Source organism: Cibotium barometz, chromosome 22 (assembly GCF_041138505.1).
Source record: "Cibotium barometz isolate CiBa-2024 chromosome 22, ASM4113850v1, whole genome shotgun sequence".
Lineage (NCBI taxonomy): Eukaryota > Viridiplantae > Streptophyta > Polypodiopsida > Cyatheales > Cibotiaceae > Cibotium > Cibotium barometz.
The window spans coordinates 34,170,952-34,188,893 of NC_141067.1; the positions used below are offsets into that span (position 1 = coordinate 34,170,952).

Sequence of the window (17,942 nt, forward strand, 5' to 3'; positions counted from 1 at the left end):
AGTGATCTCTGTAGTATAGCATCTTCGGTGGAAGAGGCTGTGTAGGCGATATCCATGTCTCTCGTGTATAGAGCTGCCATAGATCCTGTCTCAATACTCTGTTCCTCTCACTATGAGAGAGATGGATATGTGGTGCATCCCTGTCATACTGGAATGGTGGTAGATGATCCATGTCTAGGCCATGCTGTGAGAACCAATGTGTGACCTGTGCATACCATGATCCTCTGTCTCCTGCCTCAGCCAGCTGTGAGAACCAATGTGTGACCTGTGCATATCATGAGAGAGAGAGATGTTGGTAGCTGCTGCTAGTGGCGACACATGCAGAAGTGATGGGCTACAGAGAGTTGAGGGCTAGCTGGTGGGGCGCCTTCTGAAGAGAAGTGGTCGGGTTCTTTCTGGTGTGATTGGCACAGCAGGCAGACGAGTGGATCATGTGGTGGGGATGTGGTGTATCCTCGGCAGTAAATCCAGGCCTGAGTCAGTGTTTGTAAGTTGTGTGAGTAAGGCTTCTGTGTCGGGAGAAGCTTGTATGAAATGTTTTGACTGGGAATATATTGCTGGGTGTTTACTTTGGTCTATGGTGCCCCTGTTTTGTGTTGTCTGTCTGGCGTGGGTTGGGTGGTGAAGAGTGAGAAGTGTTCCAGCTTGTGGCTGGTGGTGCCCCCGTTCGTGTTTGTGTTTCCAAGTTTTGGAGGTGAAGGGCTATAGAGGCAGTGTTCTTTTTTCTTTTTTTCACCTCACATTCTTCTGGTGCCCCCACTGAGGATAACTCTGGTGTTGTTCTTTGCCTAGAAGGGCGTATGTTTCACTGAGGAGAGCTCAGGGATTTTTACAGGTTTTCATGATGTGGTTTTATCTAGAATTTCATGGCAGGAAGGATGAGGATGTGTGTGACTTTTTGGAGAAAATGGAGTTGGCATGCATTAGCAATCATGTGACAGATGAAGAGCAGGTTCTGAAGCTGATAAAGATTTTCTTGAAGGGAGATGCCCGAAGCTGGCTTAAGGATTTTGAAGCACAGGATGCGGCATGTGAGCTACATGGTGTTTTGACCTTAGACAGGTTGAAAGAAGGCCTTTTGGAGCGTTTTCAGCAAGTGGAGGATTCTAGTGTGCTTTGGGAGGAGTTGAGCATCTTGAAGCAGGTCCATGGACAATCACTGGATGATTTTGTGCAGGTATTTACATGTTTGTGGAGTAAGTGGTGTATGACATTGAAGCAGGAAGTTCCTCCTATGTTTCTGAAGAAGTGCTTGTTTATTGATGGTTTGCTACCCCATTTAAAGGTCAGGGTTGAGTTGAAGAATCCCAAGTCATTTGATGATGCTGTTAGGATTGCTAGGGAAAAGGAAAGCAAGGTTTTGAAGCAGATGGAGATGGGTATTTATCCGTATGAAGGTGTTGTGTTTGCAAGGGATATGCATGTGAATTTGGTTGAGGTGGGTAAGAGTTCTATGCAAGGTTTGATTAGAAAGGAACCTCAAAGGCCTATACAGGTGCAAAGGGGGATGTTTTATGTGTCTTCTGATTTTTTTCCAAAGTCTTTAAAGCATGTACAGGTGGATGAGAAGCAGGTGAAGGAGCAAAGTGAAGATGAGGAGTTGCCAGTGGATTCTTCTTTGGATTTGGACGTTGTGGCTGTACATGACAGGGATCTGGATGACATGCATGCACATGGAAGCAAAGAGGATGATGCTTTGGGATTGGCTGATGATAAGAAGGAAGAGGAGCTGGATACAGGATGCTTTGAAGATGATTCTTTGTCAGATTCTACAAGGGAGGAGGATGGGGTAGAGACTTGTGGTGAAGTGAAGATGGTTTGTGATGCGGATGTAGAGAGCATGGAGGAAGACTCCATTATTATGGATTTTCTTGGACAATTGGATGGTGGTATGGTACTTGCAATGACTGATGTGGATGTTCTTCCGTTTGATGCATTATGTGCTGGGGAGTCTTTGGACAATGATACTAGGGGGGTTGGCAACACTCAAGAAGGTATGCATGAAGATTTGGCTGATGAAGAGCGTTGCGAGGTGAGTATTGTGCTGGAGGATGATGTATGGGAAGTTGCTAGCCTTGATGAACAAGAGCCAAAGATGGAAATGGATGCATATATGGTCGAGAGTGTAACTAAGGCTTCTTTGCGGGTTGCTGAAATGCTAAAAGCAAAGTCCCTGGATGACAAGGGTTCTGAACCAGCTGAGTTGTATGGTTGTGAGGAGATGCCTATATTACAAGAGCTGGAAGTGCTTGTGGACACTGCTGTTGGAAAGGATCTGGATTTTTGTGTGCATAAAGGTCAAGATGCTGGAACCTCGCCTTCACTGGTGTTGATGGATGGGATGCTAGATGCTGCAATGCCACAGGTTTTAAAGACGAGGAGGTTTGTTGTGGGTGAAGTGGACGTAAAAGATTTTGTGGCTATGGTTGATGTTTGGTATGCAGTGATGCAGCCATGGTGTTTCATAGATATTGGGGAATGGGATGCTGACTTGGAGATGTTCCCTTTTGATCCTGGTGGATAGCTCTTGGATTTTATCTTTTGCTGCTGAGCATGAATGCTCTAGCAGATGGGGGGCTTGGCAAAGTATGTCAAGCGTTTTTCTTAAAGATATTTTGGGCTTGTGTACATACGTGTGCATGGCAGGTGTGAAGAGTTTGGCCATGGAATGTGTTGGCAGATGTACAGAGAGAACGGTTTGGCTTTGGGCTTGTTGCAGGCTTGTCCGGAATGTGGTTGGCTGAAGATGGTTTCAGCTCCTCAGTCGCCCGATTGTGTGCGCGTCCAAGAGATAATTGGGCACTGAAGGTTGCAATTTGAGAAGTATGTGGAGACATGGGCAATTAAAGTTGAAAGAGAACCAAGGTAGCCTTGAGAATTGGTGTGAGAAGAAATAGAATTGGTGGCCATCTTTTAAAAAATAAAAAAAATGATATTGACGTGGTTAATTTGAGAATCGCCACATGGCTATTTATGTAGCCGCCAGCGAAGGGCCTCTAGAAGTTGGCCGGCACATGAAGCGAAGAGAGAGCGTGAGCGGGTGATGCGCAGCTACAAACAGATAAAGGTGAAGTCGCCTTGTGATATTAGTGGGGGGCTCTGATCGAATTGCAGAGAAGAAGGCGGAGGGGAGCACCATGCTGCAACCAGAGTTTGGGGGCCTCCCGTGTGAAGAGTAGCGGAGCTTGGAGCGGACAGAGTCGACGCCTTCTGTGAGGAGGCCGCCTTGTGACGACTGGGTGATGTGGAGCGCAGCTGAGGAGCGCTGAAAGTAGCATTGCAAAGGGTGGTCAAGGTGAGGCTGGCCGTGTGGGAGCTAGTGGAAGCACTGGCGGGCGTCAAAGAGCGAAGGGTGGCCGTTTGGGGTACAAGAGCGGTGATACGCTGGGGACCAGTGGAGCGCAGCCGTGTGAGCGTGGAGAGCAAACAGAGGCTGAAGGTAGTCACCTTGGGCTGGCGTTGCCGCCTAGTTTGAAAGGAAGGGTGATCGTGGCAGAGCTGCAGGTGAGAAGGTTGCCGCCTGGAAGAGAGAGGTGTTTAAGCGAAGAGAGCCAGGGTGGTGGCCGCCTTGTAAAAGGAGGGAGAGGCTTCTTCGAAGGTCGGCGCAGAGCTACTGGGAGGCCTTGGAGGTGATGATAAAGAGCTGGATGTGTAGTTGCAGGTGCAGCTGGATGCAAGACAAAGGAAGGTGACAGGCCGGCAAACGAGGGCTGGTGTGGGCCGCTAGGTGAAGCCGGAAGTGGGAGCCCAGGTAGGTGCTGGAGACAGGACAGTGTGGCTGCTTAGCTGGTGGGGCCGGTAGCATTGCAGAGGAAGGGTTTGAAGTGAGGCTGGCAGAGGATCAGCAGAGAGAGAGAGAGAGAGAGAGAGAGAGAGAGAGAGAGAGAGAGAGAGAGAGAGAGAGAGAGAGATGTTGGTAGCTGCTGCTGGTGGCGACACATGCAGAAGTGATGGGCTACAGTGAGTTGAGGGTTAGCTGGTGGGGCGTCTTCTGAAGAGAAGTGGCCGGGTTCTTTTTGGTTTGATTGGCACAGCAGGCAGACGAGTGGATCATGTGGTGATTGGGGATGTGGTGTATCCTCGGTAGTAAATCCAAGCTTGAGTCAGTGTTTGTAAGTTGTGTGAGTAAGGCTTCTGTGTCGGGAGAAGCTTGTATGAAATGTTTTGATTGGGAATATATTGCTGGGTGTTTACTTTGGTCTATGGTGCCCCTGTTTTGTGCTGTCTGTCTGGCATGGGTTGGGTGGTGAAGAGTGAGAAGTGTTCCAGCTTGTGGCTGGTGGTGCCCCCGTTCGTGTTTGTGTTTCCAAGTTTGGGAGGTGAAGGGCTATAGAGGCAGTGTTCTTTTTTCTTTTTTTCACCTCACAGCGGCAGGCCCAGCACGCAGTTTTGGAACTGGCAGGCCTTCTGCAGTCTCCCAGAGGAGATCCAGGTGGAGAGGCTGAGTCACTTCAGAGGGGGGCTGATCATGAGGGATGACATTCAAGAGGCACTCATTGAGGAGTGGTTCACGCCTTTCGAGCCAGCGTCCCCACGGTGGATGGGAGCCTTTACACAGTTGGAGATCCTGATTGCTGTCAGAGCTTGCACTGAGGATGGTAGATGCCTCTACTATGAGATCCAGGATGAGGGCAGACTCCAGAGAGTGGAGGTGGAGTCGCCTTTGGTTGCAGAGTGCGTCTTTCAGAGGATATGGGTAGTGGCCGCCGCTTCCCGGAAGTGGCATATTGATCTAGACCCTACAGATTTGGACTCTGTTTGGCGCATATGGGCATATGCTGCGCGCCCCTTGGCCCGGCTCCAGTGGGACCCTGGCGAGTACAAGTGGCATGATCCTTATGCGTTCCCCGAGGCCACAGAGATTACCTTTTTCCAGTACACTGTTCGGTTGGGGAGGCATATTTTGTCTGCAAGGAGGATGGTCTCTCCAGTTGCATCGGAGCATTGGCGGCTACAGGGACTCTCACAGGAGTTCCTGGAGGATTTTTGGACCAGGCTCTTGGCTAGTCGACAGGCACGCAGGATCTGGAGTTTCCAGTGGCTGGTGGCCCACAGGGGCTCTGCAGTTGGCACTGGCTTGTCTACAGTGGTCTTCCGGCGGCCTGCGTCCGATGCGGCCACCCATTGGAGACACAGAGACACTGCCTATGGGACTGTCCACAGGCGCAACAGATTTGGCTGCGGATGCTGCGCAGTTTGGTCCCCCTCTTTCCAGAGGGCATGTATACGTGGGGTGCCGTTGCTTGGTCGACTTCGTTAGGACCTGCTCTCGGATATGAGACGGAGCAGGACAGCTAGGCCATCAGATTCATTAGGGGCCAGCCTCGCCTTGTTCCTTCACCGGATTTCTTGTTCGCCAGCTGGACACAGGAGAGGGATCTACGATGGGAGCTCCTCAGTAGCCTCACCATTTGGTTCACCTGGAGGGCCCGATGTTTTAGGGCCTTTGAGGAGAGACTGGAGCCACCAGCAGAGACTGTTCGGGGGATTTGGCAGGAGTTCATCCACACCCTGCAAGGACAGTATGACCTCATCCAGGGCGATTCGGATGCAGCGATCTTGCGACGCCAGGCCTTTCACACCACTTGGCACAGCGGCCCCTTCTATACCCTACACGCGGGTATCCCCCGCTAGCATTACAGGCCACCTGTTTGGATCCCCCCCCCCCACTATTGTATGATATAGCCTCTTAGTTATCTGTACTGATATTTGTACTTTTTTGCACCTAGGGAGAGTCTCCCTAGCTGCCTTGATTGGATCTCTGCTCTGCCTTCTTATGAGCAGGAGAGTTTTTGTAGCCCAGCGGGCGTTTTATATAGCTAATGAAAGGATCTTTTCTCGGAAAAAAAAAAAGTCCAGGCTGATGTGAACTCACTTTTAAAATTATAAGTGTGTCCGCGCACACTTTAAGTGAATGTGAACCCTGCACCCAATAAACCTTAGTAACATGAAATAATGAATAAATTGGGTTAAGTGTGCACACTTACCACTTGCAAAACACATAAGGAAACCATATGAGTCCCAAACAGGTGTGCACACGCGTACCCATGGGTTGTCGAGGCGTCCCCGGTGCCCGTGGACATTCATAGGCAAAATACCAAGCAATGTCCACGCATCAAAAACAAGTCATCCATGCATGTGTAACTCACATACATATGTTGGTGCACAAACATAGTGGATGAAATCTCCCAACTTACATCTTGTACATCCAACTAGCCCATTCACAGGTGTCGTGCACACAGGACCAAAAAGTACTCACTAGGGTAACCACCCTTCCATGAGTCCAGAGTCACTCACCAGGGTTACCACCCTTCCATGAGTTCATAAATCATGCCAGGAACTCACACCAGGATACCAATCCTTCCATGGAGCCCTTCCACATGTATTCAATCATGACATCATTCTAGACGTCTACCAGAGAAGTGGTGACGTAATTCGGGACCTCATACGGTGTACAGTTCTCATCTCTCTCTCTCATATCTCTCTAAAGTTTGAAGTATTAAAGTAGATTGCTAAACTCACGAAACTCAGAATACAGAAGACGGTGTGAGCATTTGTGTGATAGGATCCTCCAATATGAAGACTTCCACTGCATGTTACGTTGGTATCAGATTCAGCATGTCCACACACACCGTATCCTAGCGTGAGGGTATCCTTGGATGGTCAGATTGCGTTCTGGCACGACCACCGACTTCAGCATCATGTCTATAGAGGAGAGTACCCATCAGCCAGAAGAAGTCTCCCCCAAGGAGACCTTGCTCTTCCGACTGCAGTAGACACATAGCTCTTCTAAGTTCTTAGAGCTCAGAACCAGCTGCTCTTGGAGTGTCTCCAACTCTTGAAAGCAGCAGCAACACGTCCTCCTCCGCCTCCAGTAGCCCTCGACTACATCTCCCTCTTCTTTTAGATGGAACAACAAAGAAGAGAAGACGAGTCCCAAAGGAGAGAAGAAAAAGCAGAAGGAGAAGCAAGAAAACAACAAGAAAAAGCAGAAAGATGGGACTACGAGGAACCCCAACGCAGGATCGACGAAGATCGGCGTCAGGTTGAACTCGTCGCTCTGGAGCACTAACGAGAGCTCGATCGAGAACGTCTAGAGATGGATTGAGCATTGACTATGACCGAGTTCAGAAGATTCTGGACTGGCCTATACCGCGAACAGTGAAACAACTTCGTTCTTTTCTCGGTTTTGTTGTTTTTCTTCAAAAATCTGTGCGAGAGTACTCTCAGCTCACACTACCGATGATCGACTTGTTGAAAGGTCGTGGACGTAAGTCAAATCAGCCTATCACTTGGAATAACGATTTGGATATGGCCTTCAAACTTTTGAAAGATAAAGTCAAGGAAGCACCTATCTTAGCATTACCCGATCCTAGTCGGCCTTATGTTCTTGAAACTGATGCCAGCGACTATGCCATCGGGGTTGCTCTATTTCAAGATGGTAGACTTGTTGCTTTTGAAAGTAAAAAGCTAGACGACACTCAATCTCGTTGGCTAATCCTTGAAAAGGAGCTTTATGCTGTGATTCACGCTCTAAAGGTTTGGAGACATTATTTATATGGCTCTAAGTTTGTGGTATTGACTGATCATCAGTCAATCAAGTATGTGTGTGATGCAGATGATTTGAAAGGAAGGAAAGCTCGTTGGACTGAGTTAATGCAAGATTTTGATTTTGAGATTCGTTATCGTAAAGGGTCCATGAATAGTGTTGCAGATGCGCTTAGTCGAATTAGAGAGGTGAATACTTTGTCGTTCATCGAGATTTCTACTGACTTATTTAAGTCATTGAGAGAGCTTTGCAGGACTGATAGTTATTTTGGTCCATTTTGGCAGAAGATCCAGGATGGGAGCTTATTGATTGACCAAGACTTGATGACTGAACAGCCTACCATTCAGGCTGCAGGAGGCTAGTGGATGATTCGGAATGGTTTACTATTCTGTAATAACAAAATTTGTGTACCACAGATCTCGGACATTAGGTCCAAGATTCTTAAGGAGTGTCATGACGCCCCTTCTGCTGGACATCCTGGGGTACACAGGACACTATCGTTAGTGAACCACACTTTTTATTGGCCAAAGATGAAAGGGTATGTAGAAGATTATGGTCTCAAGTGTCAAGTTTGTCAAGCAAATAAAGCTGAACTCTTTAGACAGGCTGGGTTGTTGCATCCTTTGTTGCAAATCCCAAGTAATAAATGGGAAAGTATTTCCATGGATTTTATTACCGGATTGCCAAGAACACATCAAGGCCACGATTCTATTTGGGTTGTGGTAGATCGCTTGACAAAAATGGCTAGATTTTTACCGACCCGGAAGACTATTACAGCTACGCAATTAGCACGGCAGTTTATCGAGCAATTGTTTAGACTGTACGACGGGTTACCGCAGGACATAGTCAGTGATAGGGACTCTAAGTCTACGAGTGATTTTCGGAAACTTATTTTTGAGAAGTTGGAAACAACTTTGAATTTGAGTTTCTCAGATCATTCTCAATCTGATGGCCAGACTGAAAGAGTGAATCAGATTTTGGAGGATATGCTTCGAGCATATGTATCCAAAAAGCAGAGTTCATGGGAGGATTATCTTCCTATGTTAGAATTTGCATATAACAGTATTAAGCATACGAGTACAGGTTTTAGTTCTTTCATGCTTATGTATGGTTTTCAACCTAGATCACCTGTTACAGTAGGATTCTCAGGACTTCAGCATGATGCAGCACGTAATTTTTTACAAGATATGCAAGAAATGTTACAAGTTACGAAGGAATCTATTAGAAGTGCTTAAGATCGAGACAGATGTTATTCTAATAGATATCGTTCACCCAGAGAGTTCTCTGAAGGAACGATGGTGTATTTGCGAGTTCCGAAAGATTCCGAGACTTTACGGACAGGTTGATCTCCGAAATTATCCTCTAGATACTGTGGACCATTTCGTATTACACGACAGATTGGTTCAGTTGCATATGAACTGGATTTGCCTTCTCATGTGAAAGTTCATCCTATATTTCATGTCAGTAGACTTAAGGAAGTATTGGGTGGAACAGACCAGTTAGTTACTCCTCAAGAAATTATAGATGTCGAAGACATGACATTTGTTCTACACGAACCTGAAAAGATTCTTGGATTTCGTGAAAGAAGATTGCGTAATACGCTTATCACGGAATACGAGATCAAGTGGAAGGATCGTGTTGAGGAGGACGCTACATGGGAGACATTGACTACTCTTCAGAGAGATTACCCTGGCTTCTTAGTGAGCTCAGGAGTGAGCTCTTAGAGGAAGGGGAGGTTGATTGGCGAGCTGAGTTAGGGATAGACTAACGGGCGGGCGTCCAAGTGTGGACGCCCGATGACCAGCCAAGAGCCTATAAAAGGGTGGCCAACGTTAGTCATTAGGGATATAGAGTCTCGTGTGTCTTTGTGAGAGCTCTATGGTCAGGAGCCTGGATCTAGTGCAGACACATCACGATGTAGAGATTGGTCGGTACGTCATCTAGTTAGCTCAGCTCGTGGCTCGGTGGGGACAGCCAAGTCTGTGGGCTTGCCCACGGCTGTCGTGGTTGGGAGGTGAGTCAGGCCTGCACCCCCTTCTTGTTTGTTTGGTTTGTTTGTAGGTTTCGAGTCTTGTACCGGGAGCGTTCTACGAGGAGATCCTATGGGGATTTGACATCATTTAGCAGTAAATCAGTTTATTCATCAATTTACTGCTCATTTTCCATTAGCTGGGATCACATATTAGAGTCCACGTAGTGGTTTCCCATCTCACTGGTGAGGCAATCACTTGGTGGCAGCATTGGTCTAATCTTTATACAGACCAGACCACAGGTGTCACAGCTTTTAGCTGGGATACCTTTGTCCATGACTTGAAGACCATATTCCTCTCGCCCCAGTACCATGGTCACTATGAAACTCGTTTCAGTGGCTTTGAAACTCGTTTCACGTTTTAGTGTTGAAACGTTTCGTGCGCACATTGAAACTATATCGTTTCATGTGGAGAAAAAGGTTGTGATTTTGTGTGCTTTTTAGTTTTTATAATTCTCTTTTTCCTTGTTTCGTCCTATTTGTTCTTTTCTCTTCTCTTTTGTATGTCTTCTTTGTTTTACTGATGACAATTATGCTAATATCATCTTATAACTATTGGCCAGTACCTTCACATTTTATGTATATGATCGTTTCAGTCCAACATTTCATTGTCCACCTACCTGGTGTTGAAACGTTTTGTTCCAAAATAAATCGTTTCAGCTTCGTTTCGTTTCGATAGTGAAACGTTTCGCGGTGACCTTGCCCAGTACATGACCGGTCTGGCAGATGAGTTCTATGGACTCAGACAGAACGGATCACCATTGCTTCAGTTTTTTGGCAAGGTTATTACTTTAGCACAGCAGTTACGGCTATGTGCCCAAGCCAAGATGGAGCAATTCATTCGTGGATTGGATCCTAACATTCGGTTCATAGTTCGCAACTTTGAACCCAGTACATATAACCGGGCATTGACTCTCACTCAGAATGAAGAAATTAAGATGAACGGAGGCAAGTCCAAGTAGTCATCCCAGTCCAGTACCAAACACCAGCAGCAGCAATCCACTGCACAGCCAGGGAAAGGTAATGCATCTTCTAAAGATGCTAAGAAGGATGGCAGTAATAGCTCCAAATCAGGGGTAAGAAAGATAAAGAATCTAAGCCTAAGAAAACCCTCGATGAAAAGGCTAAAGCAGGCATTACTGGAGGTTATCTTCCTCCAGAGGAGTAAAAGAAGTATAAGTCAGAAAACATATGTTTTTTTTGTCACATCACAGGGCATGGTAAGAAGGATTGCCACAAATGGCAAGCTGAACAAGCCGCCAAAGCTCCTTCTGCCACAGTTGCCACAGCATCCCCAGCTCCTCCAGCCAATGCGGTTCAACTTTTACCTTTTATGCATCCTATGCCATCCGTGGTATTTGATGCTAAGCAGGAGGGTGAGAGCGATGCTGTACAGAAAAGCCTCATCCGAGCTTATGGCTCTGCCGAGGGCCGACAGTTTGTAGTCCTTTTCAATATGGCAGTTCTGAGGACGCCATCTCTCCCCAATTGGCTAACAAAATGAGCTGCACATTAGTCCCATATCATCTGGATGTGGACGGGTTCACACCTGGTCTCCGCACCCACATTTCTCAGACGGCACAACAATTTACCTTTGACATTCAGAAGGCCTCATTCCAACGAGATTTCATTGTCTTGCCTCTGTTGGGGTGTGAAATGCTCTTAGGAATTCAATGGTTCCGTCAGTATGAGCCTATTCCCGATTGGGGGCAGGACACTTTTACTATCTGTAAAGGTTTTCCTGAGCTTGTCATGATTCGTGGGGATAGAAGCATTCTTGGCATCCCATTGATTTCGCATCTCTAGGCCAGACGAGCTATTCGCAAGGGAGCAGAAGGAGCACTACTTTATGTTCGTGCTCAAACAGCGTTTACCTCATTGGTAGCATCCATTTCATCTTCAGTCAGACCTCTTGTCCAGACATCAGGACATTATGCACAGGGACGAGCTTTCGCCCAGTCTCCCACCCTCTCGCCTTGAGGACCATCACATTGATTTGATCCCTGGATCGGATCCTCCTAGCAGGTTTCACCTCTTACCGACTTGCTTAAGGGGGTGAAGACTCGCAAGTAGAAAGTCTCAGTTATTACAGGCAAGGCACTTGATGCATTCTGTGCACTCCAGAAAGCTGTCTCAGAAGCGCCTGTAATAAAGTTAGCATCTTGGGATAAACCTTTCGAGGTCATTACCGATGCAAGAAATGTAGCCATAGGTGCAGTTCTCTAGCAAGACAATAGACCCGTGGCATATTACAGTAGAAAGTTGGCTGTTATCGAAAAGAATTATTCGATATATGACAAAGAGCTTTTGGGTGTGATCACAACGCTTAAACATTGGAAGTAGAGGCAGATGCTCTCAGTCGAAAGGCCAACATCCAGGCAGTCCAAGAATCTACCATTCTCAAAATCACGGGGAAGGACTTAGATAGCATGAAAGAGCAATATGTCGACTCCCTTGAGTTTGGTACTCAGTATAATTTGGCTCTCATTTCTGAGCCGGGCCATTATTCAGTACATAACGGTTGGTTGTTCTTGAAGAACCGCCTATGTGTCATTCGGGAAAAGCGATCAGCTCTTCTCCATGATACCTATGACTCCTTAGTTGGAGGACAGGGGTATCAACTGTACCCTCAAGAAATTAGAACGGTCCTTTTATTGGCCAAAAATGAGGCATGATGTATATTCACATGTTCAAGCTTGCAAGATTTGTCAAAAAGTAAAGGTTCCACATACAAAGAAGGCTGGTTTACTTCAACCTTTGCCTATCCGTGACGGACCTTTCATCGACATATCTATGGACTTTGTGGAGCCTCTACCAGCATCCACCGGATCTCGTAACACTCAGTGTTTCACCATTGTGGATCGCTTTAGTAAATTCTGCATGCTTATCCCATGTAAGCATACGGCCACAGTCGAGGACGTAGCCCATGTGTTTCTCAAACATTGGTACCCAGTTTGTGGTTTGCCTAGCACCAATACATCAGATAGAGATTCAAAGTTTACCTCGCATGGTTTGCCTAGCACCAATACATCAGATAGAGATTCAAAGTTTACCTCGCATTTCTAGAGGGCATTATTTGAAAACTTAGAAACTAAGTTGCAGTTGTCTAGCGCATTCCATCCGCAGACAGATGGCCAAACAGAAATTTATAACCAGTTGGTCTTTGATGTTCTCAAGTCATATTGTCATGATGAGCAGTCCAAATGGGAACATTATCTTCCATTGGTCCAGGCTATCTTGAACGACACTCATTCATCTACTGTCGGACGACGGACTCCATATGAAGCAGCCTTTGGTCGCCGTTTCTCTTCTCTTTTGACGAGATTGGTGTCTCCATCTCTAGAAGCTAATAAAACCACAGAAGCATTTTCCGAGATCATTGAGTCGGTCAAGTACCGAATGACCAAAGCACAGGAAGCATATAGGAGACATGCGAATAAGTCTAGACGAAATGTCCACTTCAAGGAAGGAGATTGAGTCTATCTGCGTGTTATGAAACAAAGATTGAAACAAGTGGGCAAACGTTGTCCCAAGCTTTCATTCCGTAGTTTTGGCCCTTTTCCAATAGTTAAGAAGTTAAGTGATGTTTCCATGAAGTTAAAGTTGCCTACCAGTTGGACAATGAATGATGTTTTCCATGTTTCTTGGCTAAAACCATATGTTGGTCCAGAAGTGTTTGATGTTTCAGATGAACAGCAGCCAGACGTGGTAGACGAAGCAGAAGTCATCGAGCCCAAACAGATCCTTCATTATCGTTGGAAGCATGGTTCTGGTTGACGGATACAAAATTCCGAGATCGAGGTACCCACGAAGCCGTATGGCTAGACGAGGAGTTCTTTCAAGAGTACCCCAGTTGTTGGCGGACTACTTGGAAGCCATGAACCTGCCCCGCCAAGCTAAGCAGCTGGGAATGTCACATGCACTCTGCACTGTAGTGCATGGTGACAAACTGGCTCATCATCAATGCAAGTAGGGGAGAATGTGACACAGCTACGAGTACATAAGATAGCAACCAACAGGCAAAGTCGGACAGCACATAGGACATGTGGCATTGCCACGTAGCAATGATGATGTGGCAGCGATGGCATGGCAATGATGATGTGGTATTGATGACATGGCAGTCGGCCACGTGGCCAACAGCAGTACTACTAGCCGACTAGGAGCATTGGTGCATATATATGCGTTGGTAGCCAAATCATCATATTCATATGCTTTCCTCAATGTTGTACTTAACAGAGTGTTTCTCTATAGGTGAAGTGCTATAGCCAAGAGTGAACAGTAGGTCACAAGGCTGTGATTTGACCATAGTTACCGCAGAACGGCGTTCCGCCTTCTTGGAACGCCGGAACGCCGCTCCGAAGCGCAAGGCGTGCCCGGAACGTGGAAACGGGAGCCGGAACGGACCAGTTGCCGGGGAACGTGGCGGAACGCGTGTCGGAACGCCGGAACGCTAGGGCGGAACGCACGTTCCGGGCGTTCCGGAAAAAGTGTACTTTCGCTAGTCGCCGGCGGCCTTTTTTTCCCAGCGTACGGCTGTTTTTCGCTTTTTCGCTTGCTTCGTTGGCTGCGCCTGCTTCGTTGGCTGCTCTCCCTACCACTCCACGCTGCCCCCTTGGCTGCCCCCTTGGCTGCCCCACAGCCTACAGGCACACTCTCCATTCCACCTTCCTCTTGGCTGCCCGGGCCTGCAGGCTGCCCCACACTCTCCCTACCTTCACTCTTGAGCCTTGGCTGCCCCACACTGCACAGTGCACACTTGTCACTCTCCCTACCTCCTCTTGGCCCCTTGTTTTGCTCGGGTGGCACTCGTGACTCGAGTCTTGAGCACTCAGCAGGTAAGATTTAAAATTTACGCAATGAACATTGGATTTTGGAGATTCTAGTTTGCTGCGTTTTTTTCCACTTTGTGGACACTTTACTTATGTCTCATGCAAGGGCATTTTGCATGTTATTTTAATTTTCAGCCATTTATCAATTTCAATGGCACCTCCTCGTGGCATAGATGCAGAAAACAGATCCCCTTGGTGGAATGAGGAGGATCTTGTGTCCAGATATGATAGTGCAAGAGGAGGAGGGTCACGCAAGTGGAAGTGCCACTTTTGTGGATCCATTAAGACTGGAGGCACGGATCGTGTGCGAGCCCATTTGTTGGGGGTTAGAGGCAAAGGCATTTCTGTTTGCCCTACAGTGTCAGGAGCAGATATCATACGATTGCAGGCACTTGCAGATAGACTTGATGCAGCAGGGAGTCAGCCCTCTGTTCTTGATCCTCGAGGTACATCATCATCAGCTACACCTGCAGGCGTGGCATCTTCAGCGAGTGCATCTACTCCATTATTTGGGGCTGCTCCACAGCCATCCGCACATGGAACAAATGCTTCCCAGACCCAGGCTTCACGAGGTCCAGTGCAGGCTAGTCTTGTGGCATCATGGCACCCTGGGAGGAGGGCACAAGTAGATGCATCAGTGGCACGGTTTTTTTATGCTGCAGATGTTCCTTTGGTAAAGGCCCGCAATCCATACTTTGCAGATATGGTGAAGGAGATTGCTTCTTTCGGACCTGGCTATGCTCCACCTTCATCCGAGGCATTGCGCACTACACTTCTAGCCACAGAGAGGACGGCCATAGAGGATGCCTTGGGACCCATTCAGGATGTATGGCAAAGATGTGGCGTCACTATCATGGGTGATGGTTGGAGTGACACCAGGAGCCGCTCCATTCAGGGTATCCTTGCCTACTCCAGAGGATGTAGCTTTTTTATTAAAGCTATTGACAATTCAGAGGCGGGCAAAACTGCAGAGAGATTGGCAAATATTTGGAGTGAAGCCATTGAGTACGTGGGTCCCAATAATGTCATCCAGTTTGTTTCTGATGGAGAGAACACAAACAGGGCAGCAGGGAGGATCATTGAGGATAGGTACCCACATATTTGCTTCACTCCTTGCATGTCACATGGGCTCAACAATCTCCTCAAAGATATTGGTAAGATGCAGTGGGTGGAGCCTTCTATTGAAATGGGCAATCACATTGTTTCATTTATCACTCGCCACCACTACATTTTGGCTGTATATCGACAGAGATCCCCAAAGGATCTCTTAAAGTATTCAGATACACGCTTTGCATATAATTTCCTTATGCTAAAGCGTCTTTTTGAAGTGAAGAATCATTTGAGGCAGCTTGTAGTTTGTGAGGAGTGGGATGCATGGCGAGAGCGTACCTCAGTGGCAGGTATTCGATGCAGGTCCATTGTTCTTGATGACACTTTTTGGGACACTGTTGAGGTATTGTTGCAGGTTGTGCGGCCAATCATTCTTATGTTGAGGCTTCTTGATGGAGATGAGCCTTGCATTGGCAAGGTGTATGAGGGGATGGACAGGATGATTGAGAGAATCCTATCTCTACAGACTTTGGATGGGGGTAGGAGACAGGAGCTATCTCGTCTTGCGACAGGCAGGTGGACAGAGTATCACTCTGCATTAGAGGCTGCTGCATTTGTGGTGGATCCAGAATTTCAAGGCAAAGGACAAGAGACAGATGCAGAGGTTGTGCAGGGTTGGGAGGATATCTTGAGGAAGCTTGTACCCAGTGCAGATGATAGGAGGAGGGTTTGTGAAGACCTTTCCTTCTATCGACAAAAGAGAGGCCTCTTCGCTTTGCAGGATGCACAGAATGATAGGTTCAAGATATCCAGTGCACGGTGGTGGGAGGATTATGGGGCAGATACACCATTGCTGCAAAGATTGGCCATTCGAGTGCTTAGCCAGGGTGCTAGCTCCTCGCCATGTGAGCGCTTATGGAGCAGTTTTGGAAACATTGCAAGCAAGAAGAGGAACAGGCTTGGTGTCCAGAAGGCAAATGACCTTGTATTTGTTAATGCAAACTTGCGTTTGCTTAACAAGTTCAGGGTTGAGTGTACTCCAGAGCCATTTATTGGATTTTGCCTTGATCTTGATGACAATGATGGTGAGGATCAGCCAGAGGGAGAGGATGATGTGGAGCAGCATGAGGATGAGCAGACTGAGGGACAGCCTGGATAGGAGGATGAGATCCCACTTGCTGATGACTAGTCTTTGACTCACCAATTACCTTGGCCCTTGAGGCTAGTTTTGTACTTGTCATGCGATGTACTTTCTTTTTCAGTTTCTATATATCCAGATTCCACATGCGATGTACTTTCTTTTCAGTTTCTATTTGGAGTCTGGACTCTTCAAATTTTTAATGTTTAAGACTTTAAAGTTTAATCTTGGATATTTTAAATGTTTTGTCATTTTAGTCCTAAATGCCGACATGTCATATGACGTGGCGTTCCGCGACGTTCCCGATCCGCTCCCGTTCCCGTTCCCGTTCCCGCTCCTGTTCCAGCATCCGACATTCCCGGAACGTTCCCGTTCCGTGGTAACTATGGATTTGATGTCTTCAATCTCAGCCACATCTTATACTTGAATTTCAGTTGTATTACTTCTTGTACATAACACAAAGCAGTAGTTTAGGACTCGTGTGTGTCCTGTTTGTGTGATTCCACCGCACTCTCTTTCTATCTCTGGAAAACCCTAGCACATAGGTGCAAGTGTTCTACAACTTGAGCAGTGAGAAATGCTCAAGGAAGCTGGACGTTGAGAAGTCCTGTCTACTGGCCGGGGATGTAGCACTGCGAACTCTATTTTCATCTCATCTACCTGTGAATGACGGACCCTGCCTATAGATAGGCATCTGATATGTTGGTTGGCCTGTAGTAGTGGCCCACTACCTGTTATAAAGTTTTCCACACTGGGCCTGGCCATGCCTGCCTATTACCCACTTGTTTGGGTGCCCAAAACACTGCCATATCTGTACATACTCGCATTTGGACTCTGCCCTTGAGGTAGCTGCAGCTCAGGATCGTGCTCACGCGCAATTGGATTAAGGTATGCACAGGACACTATTTTTATTGTTTTAGTTGGTGAAATGGTTCTTGTCTCTAGCAAGCTTGTTACTTTTTTCAGGTAATTGCTGTGGATGTTGTCCACTTTTTAATATGATTTGACTTCTAGAGTCTCACTTCCATATCTTTGTAGGTAACAAATGATATTTTTACTCGAGAAGATGGTGAGTTTTTAGTGAAGCATGGTGCCCTTGCACCAGAAAGGATAACAGCAGTTGAAACGGGGGGTTGTCCACATGCTGCTATTCGAGAAGATATCAGTATCAATCTTGGCCCATTGGAAGAACTTTCAAGAAGATTCGCAACAGATATTTTGTTATGTGAATCAGGAGGAGGTGAGCCTGTTTGTTTGGACAAATGCACATCAATCTCTCTCTTCCCCCCCCCAACCCCTTCTCTCTCTCTCCATTGAGTGTAGAAACAGAAGGCATAATTGATTTGA

At 47.0% G+C, this 17,942-nt stretch overlaps 1 protein-coding gene across 1 annotated transcript in view; it reads left to right on the forward strand.

Annotated features, from left to right (window-relative positions):
* The window catches only part of LOC147626567 (urease accessory protein G-like), a 41,905-nt gene that overhangs the window by 21,106 nt on the left and 2,857 nt on the right, over nucleotides 1-17,942 (forward strand). The window contains exon 4 of the mRNA XM_086816623.1: nucleotides 17,634-17,835. Coding sequence (XP_086672749.1) covers nucleotides 17,634-17,835 — 202 coding nt within the window. The remainder of the gene's footprint in view (nucleotides 1-17,633; nucleotides 17,836-17,942) is intronic.